The sequence below is a fragment of the Numenius arquata genome, chromosome 11 (genome assembly GCF_964106895.1).
Source record: "Numenius arquata chromosome 11, bNumArq3.hap1.1, whole genome shotgun sequence".
Classification (NCBI taxonomy): Eukaryota; Metazoa; Chordata; class Aves; order Charadriiformes; family Scolopacidae; genus Numenius; species Numenius arquata.
Window position 1 is genome coordinate 39,836,539 of NC_133586.1, and position 14,866 is coordinate 39,851,404.

Below are 14,866 nucleotides of genomic sequence, written 5' to 3' on the forward strand. Positions count from 1 at the left end.
ACTCACAAACAAAACAAAACAAAAAAATGAGCCAACAGAAAAACAAACCAAAAGGAAGAACTGGGAGAAGCCCGGTGCAGACAGCAATCCCAAGCAGAGGTCATTTAAAAAGATAAGTAAAGGGATGTCTGAATGTAATGTACAAATTGATCTACTCCATTATTCAGAATAATCTTTCCTTTTTTATCTTTAGCCTAAAAAAATGGGAAAACCAAACCAGAACAACAAACGAAGCGAGCAGAGAATCACGTCCTGCTATAATTGATCAGGCCTGGGGTCTGTAAAACCTAATCGTTGGCATTCAGCACGACTAGGTAGCTGTTATTTTTCTTCTATGCCTTTCACTTGTGTCCATAATATCGGGATGGAAGGTAATAATTGGACCCATAGTCCTACAGGAGCAAGAATAGTTAAGGATACCCAGGAAAATTCCTTGGCAGAGGACCAGCTTCCTGCAGGAAGCCATTGCATGCGAATTTCCAGAGGGGTATAATACATGCAGATACAGGGCAAGCCAGCCTGAGGTAGGTCAGGCCCTGGAGTGGTGAGGACAGCGAGAGCACGGGAAGGGCTATGAGGATTCTCCAAGGTTAAAGAGTAAAGTGGTGAAAACAGCAAACGATCCCGATAATGTAACAGCTGAGTAAATATATACATTATCTGTAAGGAATAAGCAGTACAGCATTTATCCTGGCCATATGGAAACCAATATAACTTGTTTTTTTCCATAAAGGCCACTCTTGATTATTTAATTATTTTTTAAAATCTTCTTCTATATTGTATTTATAGTATTCCTGAATGCTTTCAGGGTCTATCTCTCCATTTGCAGATATTTAATATAAGATGGCTTTGCAGCAAGTAATTTCAGTCTTATTAGCAAATAGTCCAAACAATTTTTCCCGTGAAATGGCTGCTTAGAGTAACTTGTTCGATCCGATGAGGATCTCTGATCACGGATTGCCTATGTTGGTGGCACTTTTTCCATCTGGGTCCTTGATTTAAACGGGAACCAAGACTCCAACGAAACTCATGCCGAGGTGCCTTAAGTTTGTTGAGTCCGGCTCTGGTTTTCTTTGACCACCGGTTTCCATGTGAATTCACCGACCGGAGCCGGGACGGGGCAGCGCGGGAGCCTCGGCAGCGGGGCACTGCCCCTGGGCCCCGGGGGCTCCGAGCCTTGCGGGTGTGCTTGTGTGTGTGCGTGTGTGTGTGCGTGTGTTTCTTCTTGCTTGCAAACCGCTTTTGGCCAACTCCCACCCCCGATCCCAGGACCCGTCCCGACGCGCCTCCGGGAGCGGGAGGGTCCCGGCCGGGGAAGCCCGGCGACGGGGCCGGCGCGGTGCTCGGGGCGGGCAGTCCCCGCTCCCCTCGGCCCGGCTGCGCCGTGTGGCAGCGCCTCTGTCAATCAGCCTGACTTCACTCCTGCACGCCCTGTGTTTCCAGTATTATACCCCCGCCGCCTCCTGGTGTCTCTGCTTCGCTGCGAGCCGGGAGCGCGGCCGCCACTGCCGCTGCGGCTGCGGCTGGGCGAATGCGCGGGCGGCGGGGCGCGGGGCAGCGCTGAGCGGCGCGGAGAGGCGCGGAGAGGCGCGGAGCGGGGCTGCCGCCTGGCCCGCCCCGGCTGCGGGAGGCGCGGCGCTCGGCCGGCTGCGGGCAGCCCGGGCGGCGGCCCCCGCGTCGGGCCGGGGCCGCCGCGATGGACCCTCCCGCGGGCATCGCCTGCGTCCTGCTCTGCTGCGCGCTCTCCCTGCCCGCCGGCGCCCTGCGGCGCCCCGGGGACAGAGGTAGGTCTCCTTCGACACGCCGCGGCCGCCCCGCCGTCTTTGGGCTGCTCGCTTTTGCCCCGCCGCCGGTGCCTTGCAGCCCGCCCGTCTGAAGTCGCGGCTCCTCGCCCCGCGGCTTTCCGCTCCCCGTGAACTTCTTCTGCGGCTACTTTTGCCGGGTTTCCAGTTGTTTCCTGCAAGCGGCAGGCGAGGACGGGGACAGAGACGGGGACAGGGGCACCCGCGTCGCCGGCGGGGAAGGGACGCTGTCACCAGCGCTGCGCCGGTGCCCGCAGCCCCGCGGCCGCCCGCTGCCTGTCCCCCAAATGGAGCGAGCCCCGGCGGGCAGGGCTCGATGCCTGGAGTTCCCCGTGCGGGATGAAGCACATGGCAGCTCGTCTGCCTCCTCTTCCTCCTGCCCCGGCTATCGCCGCCGTCCTAAACTCCCGGGGCTCCCGCTGACGCCGCTGCCGGTCGCTACCCGTGGCGTCCACATCACCACTCGACTCATCCTCGCTGCCCCGGGGGTAGTTTGAGGGACGTGCCTTTCCCTTGCAGGCTTGCCACCTGCACACCAAGCCCTTACCCCCTGCCCCTCCGAGCAGTCCCGAAGTCGATCAGCGTCCTCTCCTCATCGCTGGCCACCCGGGTAGACCCAAAGTCCCCGAGGCGACCGGGGCACTGACCGGGTGGGCTGGAGTGCGGGGTCCCGGCTGGGTGGGCAGAGAGTAGCGGATCCCTGCTGCGTGGGCAGGAGTGTGGGGTCCCTGCTGGGTGGGGAGGCTCACGCTGCCGTCTGGTGTTTTGGGGAGCAAAAGGCAAGTTTGAATGAACTCTGCACACTTCGTGCCGGTGAATGAAGTGCCTGTACAGAGTGCAGTGTCCATCTGCCTTATGTAAGTGTCTGTTGTGCTAATGAATAATGGAATAAAAATCCCGTGGCATCAGGATATGTTTAGTTCCAGTATCTCTCTCCTCTCTTGCTTTCTCCCTGTAAAGATCCAATTCTGAGGAATATAGAGGAGTACAGCCTTGTCATCCCCACCAGCACCGATTCAGAGGGCAGGTTCCTATCCCACTTGGTGTCTGGACCGCCAAAAGCACGCTTCAGGAGAGCTGCGGAGGGCTTGCAACACGGAGCAGCAAATGAGCAAATATTTTACAATGTCACTGTTTTTGGAAGAGAGTTTCACTTCAGGTTGCGGCCAAACTCCAGGCTCGTGGCCCCTGGAGCAACAGTTGAATGGCAGGAGGACTCTGATGAGACTCACATTGAACCTCTCTATGGGAATTGCCTCTATGTTGGGGATATCACTGATTTGCCAAACGCTTCAGTCGCAATCAGCAATTGCGATGGGCTGGTAAGTTACTTTTGTTATTATATCAAAGATAATTACATTAATTTCCTACAGTCTTTAAATATAAAATGTGTGGACTGTCAGAAACTCACACCTCATATGGTAACTGTGAATGCAAATTAACTAATGTTCCCTTGTGTGGGAATAGCTGCGCTGCACCAGGCGCTTCTTTACAGACAGCGGCACTAGAAGTTTGAGCACATGCTCGGTGGTAGCTACTCTGGAACAGAGCAGCTGAAGCCAGGATTTGTGTTCATTTGTGGTAAAGTTGCTTGAGGTGGCTGACGCTTTGAAACAAGAGGATGAAATGGCATGTTCTCGGCATCCTCATCCACTTTTCCAGTCTGCCAAGGGAAATTTTAGAAGAGTTAATCCCAAATAATGGGCTGAACTGCCTTGGAAACATGTATGATTGGTAAAATATGGTTTTGCCCTGGAAAATTTTAATTTATTCGGAGTCTGTTTTCATGGATCTTTCACTCGGTGAGTTTCAGTGCCTAATGAAGTAATTGACGGAAAGTGGCAAAAGAGTTTGAGTTTTACAAGCAAAACAGCTCTCTGTGATACACTTTGCAAGGCTGTGTGTTTTAAAACTTGCTGCAGCTTTCTCTTCTGGAGTGCGTGTTCAGCAGTCAAATTACAACTGTTTGTCCCTGACATCCTAAACTGTCATAGTATCATTTGAACAGTAATTACTGCACAGCAATTAGTTTAGCGAGAAAAGGGCTGTATTTTTGATAATGAACAGTTTTTCCAGCCGATATTTTCTTGCTATACCCTTTAGAATTCATTATTTTGAGATTAATTAATTTTAATGCATTCTGTTCTCTTCATAAAAAGCCAGTATGAGTCCGTTGTATTTCTATTTATTTAATCATAGGAGGTTGTTCATTTGCTGTGCCAAGAAGATAACATGTATGGAGATAGCATGTTGGCTATCTGAGAATGGAAGGGAATCAAATACTTTTCCCCTTACTCTTTCCTTTCCTGTGGTTTCTCGTAGCCATGTGCAGTCCTGTTTTGAGAAGCGGATTTTAATGTTGCAGTTGTTTGATGTGGGCAGCTGTCTGAGGGCAAGAGGAATACCGGCAAAAAGAGCAATTCAGAAAGCAGAGCATGCGCCTGCAGGCTGCCTCTAGTGGGGATGCAGAAGAACTTTGCTCTCCCCATACCTAGCACAGATCATTTTGTGTAAGGCAAAATTTGCTTGCTGTGGGCATTGCAGAACTGGGGTGGAGCCAAAGCTCTTCTTCCTCTGTGCTGAAAGGTGGAGGAAGATGTTTTGACGGCTGCTGCTTGCCTTGTGCTGGCTCTTCTCGCCAGCTCAGGTGGTGACTGTAAGGGCAATGGGGGAGCTTCTTCCCTCTTCCTTCCAATGTCAGCCAGAGTGTGGACTCCTTATATTGGGAGAAGGGAGTCATGATAAAATACAACAGGAGTTAAAGCCAAAGTATGGATAAGACTCCAAAGGTTGAAGGCCTCGTGTTTCATGTGTAAATGACAAAGTGTTTATAAAATGCTGCTCCTTTTGCATTTGTAAGTAACTTCTCAAACGCAAAGGAATGAAGCCAGGTCTCAATTCAATGGCACTCATAAATGGCTAGAATCCAGAAAGATAAAGAATTTTAGTTTTCAATCTGTATCCACAACCTATGTACCTGCCTCTTTCCAGTATTCTTGTTTTTGTTAGAAGAAGCAGGAGAATTGGTCTAGTGCGGGAGCTGCCATATTCTGATCTGGATGTCACGCCAGTTTTCACATGGCAACTTCTGTGATTCTGCTAATACATTTGGAAATGACTTACTGTTTCCTCCAGTGCCTATCTACATTGTAAATGTTGCAGGGTAGGGACCATATTTGGTTTTGCCCAGGTCACTGAAGCCTTCCTGCAGGAAGCATTACCTCAATACCTTTAAGCATCTGGCTGTAATGATTTGCCTGAGATTGTGCAGTAAATCTGTTGCGGAACAACAAATTGAACTCCAATCCCTTGGGTACTATGTTCCATCTCTACCCATTCCCTCCATCTCAGTTTCTTTCTTTCTTTCTTGTAGGGGGAGAGTTTAAAACAAATATCAATAGAATTACACAAACTCCAAGAAATGGAAGTGCTTCCCCAAAAGCGACTGGTCCATGGACAGCAATAATGAGCAACTAAGCCCCTGAAATTAATACTGCACTTAACTGTCTCTCTGTTTACCTTTCTATTTCTTGTGTTTGCAAGGAATATTGAGGAGTCTCTGGAGCAATGTTCTTAGATGACATTCTAGCAAGAAGTTTTTAGAGACCACCGGGCTCTATGTTATTCTCAGGTTTATTGGTATTTCATATGTCAACAAAGACACGGACAAAGCTATTCTCAACTGGTTTTCTGTGCCCCTTTTTTTCTTCACACCTAGTTTACTTCAGTGGAGAAATTCAGTAGTATCATGGATTTTCTTTCAGTTGCCTAACAATATACATGCCACAGCCAATGTTCCTAACATATCGCAAGTATTTCCACCTCTTTTTCTAGGTTACTCTGGAGATAGGGATGGTGGATCTGTCTGACAACTGACTTGTCAACTGACAAGTGTTAGAGTTGCTTGTTATAAACTTGCTTCATTTAATTCCTAGTATTTTCTTGAAGTGCTTGCTTTTGACATCTGTCTATGCTTCTGGTGAGCTTCCAGCTTTCGCATCCAGACATTAGGGCTGAAATATTTGAATTGAAGCTTCATAGTTTGTTCTTTACATTGCAACCTTTTGTTGACTGAATCTGGTTCAAGTCAGTGAATGCCTCTGCCACCTTGCCAACTTCTGATGTTATTTCCTCTGAACATCCCCTTTGGTTTGCACTTTACTGCCAACTTTGTCTTATTTTCCAATTATTGTCTGAGAAGAGTCTGTCTAGTGGTGTTGGTATTGCCAAAATGAGAAGTTACTGGAAGGGACTTAGATGAAAATAGTAGATCTGCAAACAGATTTTTGAACTGTACTATAAATGATGAAGGTTTTTAATCTGCAATAACTCTAAAAAAATGAAAAGGTACAGTAAACGCATATACAGAATTATCTGCTGCCCAGACTGAGGAGATACATAATTAGTTTGGGTCCTCCCAGTTTTCTATAACAAAGTCAATGACAAAATTAGTTTTATTGATCTCAAAATCAAATCAGAGACAGATGAAGAGAACTTCTGAAGTATGCAATCTAGGTGTGTTTTCAGAGCTGAAATGGGTCTTTGCAAATTATTGGAAAGTTAAAACTAATCAATAGGTTTTTTTAACAGCTCTGAATTATGGATATGATTTTTACCATATTAAAAAAAAGTTTCGTGAAAGCTTTCCCACTTAAGATAAAACTACTCTGGACAACTTGGTATCTTCTTGGTTGGCGTGATAGCATTCAAACTAATTTTCCACTGCGTGGGCAGGACCAATACAGTCAGCTGTCCGTGGCCTGCAGTTGTGTTGTGGAAGATACTGCACTTTGAGTACGTTCTTGGTCCTTGGCCAGATCCTTACTTGTGGACGCAGCTGGAGGATGTGGAGCTGGCTGTCCTCTCCAAAGGTTAGTTATGAAGGAGAAGTGCTCAGAGGCTGTAAAAATGCCATAAAACAATTAAGAGGTAGAATTATGGCAGTTCTTCCATATTATTGCCTTAACTTTGGGAACTCCCTTTCTTCAGCCCAGCAGATGAACCTGTCGTTGTAGAGGAACGTTTTATGCATCTGGATTTCTTATTTTGATAAATACTTCTGCAATGCTTGAGGCTGATGTGAGAAAAGTGTCTTCTTCAGATTGACAGGATGGCAGTATTTGGTTGTGGAACTGTAGAGACATAAACTCTCTTCCAGTCTCTTCATAACATTCGTAGTCTGTGGACTAGAATGTGTACTTAAACACAAGCAGATACTGGAGAAACACAATACGAACACTACATCTGGTATGGCTGATGAGCACATGATTAAATTAGGCTGCAGTGCAGAGTTAGACTTACTGACAGGATCCTGAAAGACTGAGGATCATGGCTTCAGGTTGAATAATCAGTATGATCTAGCACCCACTGAAGCAAATAGAGGAACATCAGTTTCAATAACACAACATCATGTCTTAGCTCTGCTTCATTAGTATAATCCTCTTCCTTTTTTAAAAGTTAAAATATCAGCTGTCCAAAAATGTCCCTATATTGTCATCAAAATGGGAAGTTATTAGAAGTAGACATACAGAAAGTAAGCTGTTCAGGACATTTATGATTGTATGTTTTCTTATGGAACTGTAAGCGTTACATGTCTTGGGGTACCAAGCCATAGTCGCCTTACTGGTATAATGGACATAAGTATTTCTTCTTATGTCATAAAATAGGCAGGGTTTGCTCTACAACATTTCAGTCTTTACTGTATGCTGTAATAACCCTCACAAACTGTTTGAGAGAAGCCTGGTGGCTGGCTGCTTGCCCAGATGCTATTTCTTCTAGAAATGCTTGGGAAGCCAGCAATGCTTTTTAGACTCGCCCAATGCTAATAGTAACTGTAGGACTGGGCTGACCTGGGTGGGTTTATGGTGATACATTCACTTTGATAGCCAGTCATGAATCTTCAGGGATTGACTGGTGCTTTGACTACTGTTAATGTAAGTGCACGTCTGTCAATTGCCCCAAGACTTTGTTATACATTGTTTGTATTAATACTTTCCTCACTGTTTTAAAATCATAGTGAAATATTTTTATTTTCTGAAGTCTTTATTTTACAAGGAATTATTCATATAATCCAATTTTAGGCACATCATGTAAATGTAAATGTAAATGTAGGAATGCAGGTTCCAGATTCAGTCAATGGTGTTTCCTGAGAGCAATTCAAACTACTCATGTGAAATGCCCACCGTTCTCATTCCTGGAGGAATATCTCCCCTCCATCTTACCAAGTTCCCTGCATTCCTGAAGACATTTAAACACCTTGTGAAATCTATCCTTGCTTATTATAATCCTGCCTCACTTTGAGCATGAGATTGAGCTCTTTGAAGTCAGTGATTTTCAAGGTTATATTCTTAAATACCTTCCTGACAGGGACGCCTTCTTGAAACTGGCCACGGAGCTGAAGTTGAATCTAACTCACCCTAGGTGGACCATGTAATTTACCTGGATAAGAGGGTGAAGCATCTGCTCACAGTGGATACTCCAGAAGACAAACATGCTTATATAACTGTGTTATTTTTCCTTTTAGACATCCATCTCCTGTTTTCATATGGATTTACAATTTAGTTCTGTTTCTGTTTTATCTGGTTTTTGGATTACACTCATTTGTGATGTAGCAAAAAAGCAGAACTCAAGGTAGCACAATATTGTCTTCAGAGTCTGGTCAGGTCAAATGCCTGACAGTTAAAACAGATGCGTGCTACAAATAATTCCAGTAATTCTTTGTTTTTTTGTATTCTAAGTTCTTAGCATTTATGTTATGATTGGGTTGCATCCATTTTTAGTCGATAAAATTTGGCATTTATAATCTCTTCATTTGGGAGCGTTTTCTCTTTAAATTAAAACAAAATCAAACCAAAATTGCCATCTGTTTTTTGTGTTATGGCAAAAACCACTGTAGGCTTTTTTCTTTTTGGACAAGTAGAACTATAATACAGTGGCAGGAGAAACCCAAGTAATTCCTGTGACACTATAGAATGAAATTTAAAAGCCATTCTCTTGAAGAAAACAGCAGCCCTTCCTCTGCAGATGAGTAAAGTGGGATCTCCATTAACCCACATGGTCTTTTGAATTCAGCTGGGGTCTCTACATGCTTAAGCCAAGCGTGTTTGTAAATTTTAGCACAATCAGAGCCCACCTGCCCATCCACATCCACATCCACACATCCACATCCACACGTGATATAAAAGTCCTGCATTGCCTGAGAGAAAGCAATGGAGCTATTTTGATGCCTAACGTTCAAGCATATCATATATTTTCACAGGACAGAGACTTTGGTTCATAACCCATCCTTTGGGTTTCTCTGTTCATGGCCCTGGCCAACACTAGCCTAGTTGCACAGCCCCTTCTGCTGTGTAAATTGCAGAGACTTTCCCTTTTAAATGTTATATTCTGAAACACAGAGAGTGTAAACACTGTGATTCAGCCTCTAACTGGAGTAAATTATCCTCATTTTGCTGTCCTCAAAAGAGACTCTGTCATCAGTAAGTACTATTTTTTTTCTTTGCATCTTCTGTGCACGGATCATCTCACCTATGTTTTATCGGAGAGCAAAGTCATTTCCTACATCATACAGATGGACACCATCTGGACAGAATATCCTCAGGCAATCAAAACCAGTATCTTCATGGTATGTTGTAGGCCTTTGGATAAAAGATAGGTATTTCCTTATGCCCTATTTGACCTTGTGTTGCATTGTCCTCATTGTGGTAGTATCTCAGCTGCACTGTTCTCTTCCATCACACTAGAACTAATTTTCCAACCAGAATATTAAACCATGTACATCCAAGAAAATGTGCCTAATGGCTCCTTCTACTTTCCATTTTGAAAGATCTAAATATAGTAACTAATTTTGATAAGGTCATAATTACTTTCTGGAGTAAGCAGAACACCTATTTTGAGAAATCTGTCCCTCTTCAGCTTCCAAAGGTGTGTCCCTTGAAAACTGCTATTGGCTTACTTAGTTGCCAGCTCAGCGCTTCCTCATGGTGCGGAAAGGTGTGCCGCTATTCCCTGAGAATTTAACAGCACAGACTCCTTCATATGGCAAGACATTCCCACGTTTTGAGTTAATTATGTGTTTATCTTTTGCTACAGAAGGTTGGAAAATATTTTTTGGATCAACCAGAATTCTAGCTGTTGCACGGAGCAGGACCTTTTCTCCACAAATCACACCAGTATTTTATTCGACCTACTTCTGAGCACTTGTTATTGATGGTGACTGTTGCTTTGTAAACAGGTCATGCCACTACTTAATTGCACACTAGGACATTTCTCATACTGGGTCTGATTAAAACAGAGAATGAGGGAGCAGGTCTTCTGTCTCTTGTAGGAGGTTGCACAACCTTGCATTTGCTTCCTATGAATAGCTCTGATGTGCACACCCTCTATTTCAGATCACCTTCTCCCCTTACTGCTTTCCTTCTTCCAAAATTTCACTAAGTTCTTTAACGTATCACATCTGCTTTCTTGAGCCCCTTTATCTGTGTGTGTTTTAAATCCATCTTTGTTTGCAGAGTCTTGACACAGCGGGTTCCCAGTTTTAATAGTCTGCAAAATGAAAGGCCCACATTTCACACGCTATTTTCAGCACCGTTCCATTAAACTGTAACATTGAAAAGAAGAGTGTCCTCTTCAAGTGCTGAAGAGCACGTTGCTTTCTCATATCTAAATCACAGTCTCTGCTATAGATCTTCTGAGTTATTCCCAGGTCTCAAAATGTCTGGTACTTTCTTCAAATCTGAGTTCCTGGAGTCATTAAGTGTGAATCTCAGCATTAGTTTTTTTCCTTTTTCTTCTAAGTAACTGTTTTCTCTTTAAAATAAATGTTTTTAAGTAAGAGTTTCCCTCAAGGAAAAGACAAAGAAATGTAAGTTGTGTTTCTTGAAGTCTCAAAAATCACCAGGCCAGTGAAAATCACCCCAAGATTGTTGTTTTGAAGGCATCGTTTTACAGTAGAGGTGAGTCTCTCTGAGCACCTCATTCTGCTGAGAGCAGTAATCCTGTTCCCTGGTCTGTGCTGTGCCCCCATTCCTCCCCGGCCCCCTGCTCATCTTACTCCACCATATGTTAACCCAGAGGGTGAGTGGCCAAACCAGCAAGCTGCTGTCTGCCAGTTTAGCAGCTTGAACTGGTTCTCTGTGAGGTGAGACGGACATTTGTATAGGCAGAGGGATGAAAGTGGGAACGCCCTCAGCTGGGCGCAGGGAGGGTGAGATTGCTCCTCTGGTAAGAGATAGACTCAGGCTGTGTTGTGAAACCACATCCTTATTCTCATGATTTAGAAATGGGTCTATTTAAGGGAGCTTGACTTGTGCCTTTGAGCACTGGAAGCTGGAACTGCAGCTTTGGACAAACAGATTGTTCTGCTCTGTGGATGATGGCTTTCTGCTTTGTAGCTCTGCTTGTTTTTTTTGGGTTTTTTTGTACTTTGCAGTAAAATTCCACCACCATTGGAGGGGAGTGTTATGGGATCACAGAAAGGAGTGGAGTTTGTTGCTGTGGGACGAGAAGAGTCATTCTGACGGTGGAAGGGAGGGTGGGAGAAGCAGTCGGAAGCACTAAGCAAGGGGCTGAGTGGTAAAAACAAAGCGAGAGAGGGGGATCTCTCCCGACTGGTGTGTACTTCTGAGGGAGTTTGTCCACTGGCATGTGTTACGTGGGCTGGATGCCCCTCAAGTGGGGCAGATTCAGTTGCTGAATGTGGTATCATTTTAGCTTCTCTGGTGCCACAGAGAGAACCCGCCCTGACCACTAGTGTATATACTTCGTTTTGGTTGAGTTTTTTTTTTTTTCATTTTCCTTGTAGGACTGTATCTACTAATCTGTTTGTTTTCCAAAACTTTGCTGTGCTAAAATTGAAGTCCCATTTGCACAACTTGCTGTAACTCTTTGGTCTTGGTACTTTAAGTGTGTTACAGCTTATCAGTGTTCCCATCAGGTTTATATTCTTTCTTATTCCTTTCATATTGGTTTATATCAAATTTAATGGTTTGCCTCTTTATTGCTGCACTTGTGACCTTTATCTTCAAAATAAATAAATACAATTAATCCTTCACTTGTGCATCTCTCCACAAAGAATTCAGAGGTTGAAATTGCCCAGGGTCAGTGGTACTTTCTGACTCTTACACCTGTAAAGTACAGTATTATCACTTTTCTTTTGATACGGTGAGCTATAAATAAAGCCACTTTAACTTCCTTCCTACTGTTATTCCCTTTAACTTCTTCTGTAGTTGCCACCTCTGTGTTTGAATTTCATTGTATTGTCAGACCACTTTTTCCCAGCATTTAACCTCTAGCCCGATAGACCTCAGGGGACAGATTACAATCTATTTTCCACTGAAATTAAGCATGAAACCTACTAATCCTGTAATGAGAAGGAGTTGATGAACGTCATTGGTATCTTTGTGGATGAGAAGAGCTCCTTCTACCTGTAACTAGATAAAGCTAATTTAATGCATGTAAGTTATTTCTCTTCACTAGGTGTATTGACTGTAGGTGGCTGCTGATACTGCCTTTTAACGATGGTGAGCTATTTCTACAAGATTTTTGAAGCAAGAAAACTAGAAGGAAATACCTGGCATATACTCAACATTTATACTGGTCTTTAAAAGACATAAAATCAAAATAACTTTCTGAGACTTTAGGATGGCACAGTGCCACATCTTGATATAGGCCCTGAGCCTTTAAGCCTTTATTAATGATTTCTAATATAATATAATTATATTCTATAATTATAAATATTTCTGATTTACTGCCACTGTAAGAATAATGAAGTTGACATGCATGGAGAAGAACCTGCATGGCTAACCAGCAGACTGGCCAGCAGCTCTTCCTGACCTCTGTTCTTTTACCCCATTGCTTGCAATATTACAAGAAGCAGTCCAAGAAATGACCTGCTTCCTTCTCTTGCTGTGAGCTGCTGGGCTTCCAGCCTGTCCAGTGGAGCTCTGGGCATGTGTTAGCTCCCTTGGGCAAGCCCATCCAAAGGCACTTTCACACTGCGCACCAGAAAGGACAGGGACTGCAGGTTTGATGCTACTCTTGCACAGTTTGGTCTGTAGGAGGAGTTTCTTTTTCAGGTTGTGCTTCTGAACATCTGCTTTTTGGCATGATAGAATGAATATTGTACAGTATAGGATGGAGAGGGTCAAAATAATATGGCAAGTCCAATGGGAAAGAAAAGGTTTATTTTCTTGGGAGTCAAAATATTTCAAGAGCTAAACATAGTAATAAACCATTTACATTTTAATACAGGTACAGTAAAATGATAGAATTTAGAAGGGAAGAGGGGAAAGCACAGATTTTGCTCCGAAGACTTGCTATTTTTGCTGGTATTTCCCCCCATGTGCAAAAGACAGTACTGACATCCAATACCCGCTCTAAGCAGATGCATCATGCGTGTTCTCCCATGGTCAGGTGTGTGGCTCCCAAGGCTGGTACAAGGGCCAGTGCCCACGGCCATGACATCGGTTGAAGGGCAGACCTGTTTGCACGACAGAGCCGGGGGTTTGGGAGTGGAAAAAGAGCCTGCAGAAAACGTAGAGATTAACTAAGGATAGGTGGCAGCACAGGCTGTGGTTACTGTTTTAATAGTGGTTTTATTTGTTTAAAACCATGGCTTTTGGGTAAATCATGTTCATCCAACTCATATGCAGGAGAATATACTTTTTGATTCTTCAGAGTGTTAAAATTGCTAGGCATTTTTCTTTCCCCGAGCAGAGGAGCTGTGGAAGGAATGTGAGAGATGTTGTTTGGAAAGCATTCTGCAAACCAGAATGTATTTAAAAAACAGTCTTTGAGAAATAAATCACTACCTGATGATGAAGACAGCTGAGCTGGGCCAAGAGTCTTTCACGTGCCAACACTCTTTCACGTGACAGGAGTTATACTGGAAGCTGGCAGGCTTTAAAGCTTGCAAGGCTGAAAATGTCTCAAAATTTTCATATACTTAAAGTAAGTAATAGCTAGATAAAAATATGGCTTTGAAACTTTTCAAAACACCTCCCTGTAGAACAGTGTGAACCTGCCTAAGGTCACAATATTTTACCTATTGGGAGCAAAAAAATACCCCAAAACCCAGAAGCACAAATTTTACACCATCTCAGTTCAATACCAATAGAGAGCTTAGGGATGAAGACGTTTTAAGGATGAATTTGGATTGATTTCAGGTTTATAACAAAGCTTGAAATCAGAGTTTGCTAATAGTTTTAGGTTTCATTGTGAAAATGGCAGATTCACCATTCATCAGTAAACCAACATGTTTAATCCCCAAATAAATGCAAGAGGTGTCTGTCAATATTACATTCGCTTGCAAAGTTACGGCACATTAAGGCTGACATAAGCAGTAAGTATAAAAGTGTGATTAATCAAAGGACGATTTACCACTCTGAAAGAGGAATATGAAGCTCAGTCTGGATAAGTAATAGACAAGCAAAGAAAGACAAGACAGTTTACAAGATGTTTTGAATTAATTTAAAATCCTCGAAAGGAAAGGGTAATGAATTTACTATGAAAATAAAGCTGTTTGTTCGTTCTCTTCAGTCAAATTAAGGCCCACAATAATCATACCATCTTATAAAATAGAGTAAAAATGCTGAACCGGTGAAAATATAGCATAATCTTGCATTTATCTAAACAGAGAATCATACAGAAAAAATAGATTTATGTCAATTCATATGTCATGGTCCAGCATCATTTTGCACAAAGGCCTGGGAGGTCTCATGGCCGGTAGCTGATCTTTGGATTTGTTCCAAAGCGGTTAAAGTGAGCGTGTTTAGTTTCACTGGCTTCCTTTGGCATTGTATGGGCAGGTTGATTATCAAAAAATCTGGGATAAAAGCATGCCTTGGAGTATTCCACATCATAACCTTGTCTTTCACCTTGTTCTTTGTCCCCTGGTGCGGTGGTGATGAGGGAGGTGAGTACGAGAGGCTCAAGTGCAGCTTTTCCCATTGCTGTTTATATCCCGTTTGCTGGATGGAACAGGACAGAACTGCATGATTCTAAAACTGAAATAGCTCTGCTAAACCTTCTTCCCCTGCTGCCTCACACCACATCCCCACCACAGA

General features: G+C 43.7%; 1 protein-coding gene across 1 annotated transcript in view; it reads left to right on the top strand.

Annotated features, from left to right (window-relative positions):
* The first annotated feature begins 1,696 nt into the window (after positions 1 to 1,696).
* The window catches only part of ADAMTS2 (ADAM metallopeptidase with thrombospondin type 1 motif 2), a 189,297-nt gene continuing 176,127 nt past the window's right edge, over positions 1,697 to 14,866 (top strand). The window contains exons 1-2 of the mRNA XM_074155475.1: positions 1,697 to 1,784; positions 2,763 to 3,124. Of these exons, the coding sequence (XP_074011576.1) occupies positions 1,697 to 1,784; positions 2,763 to 3,124 (450 nt within the window). The remainder of the gene's footprint in view (positions 1,785 to 2,762; positions 3,125 to 14,866) is intronic.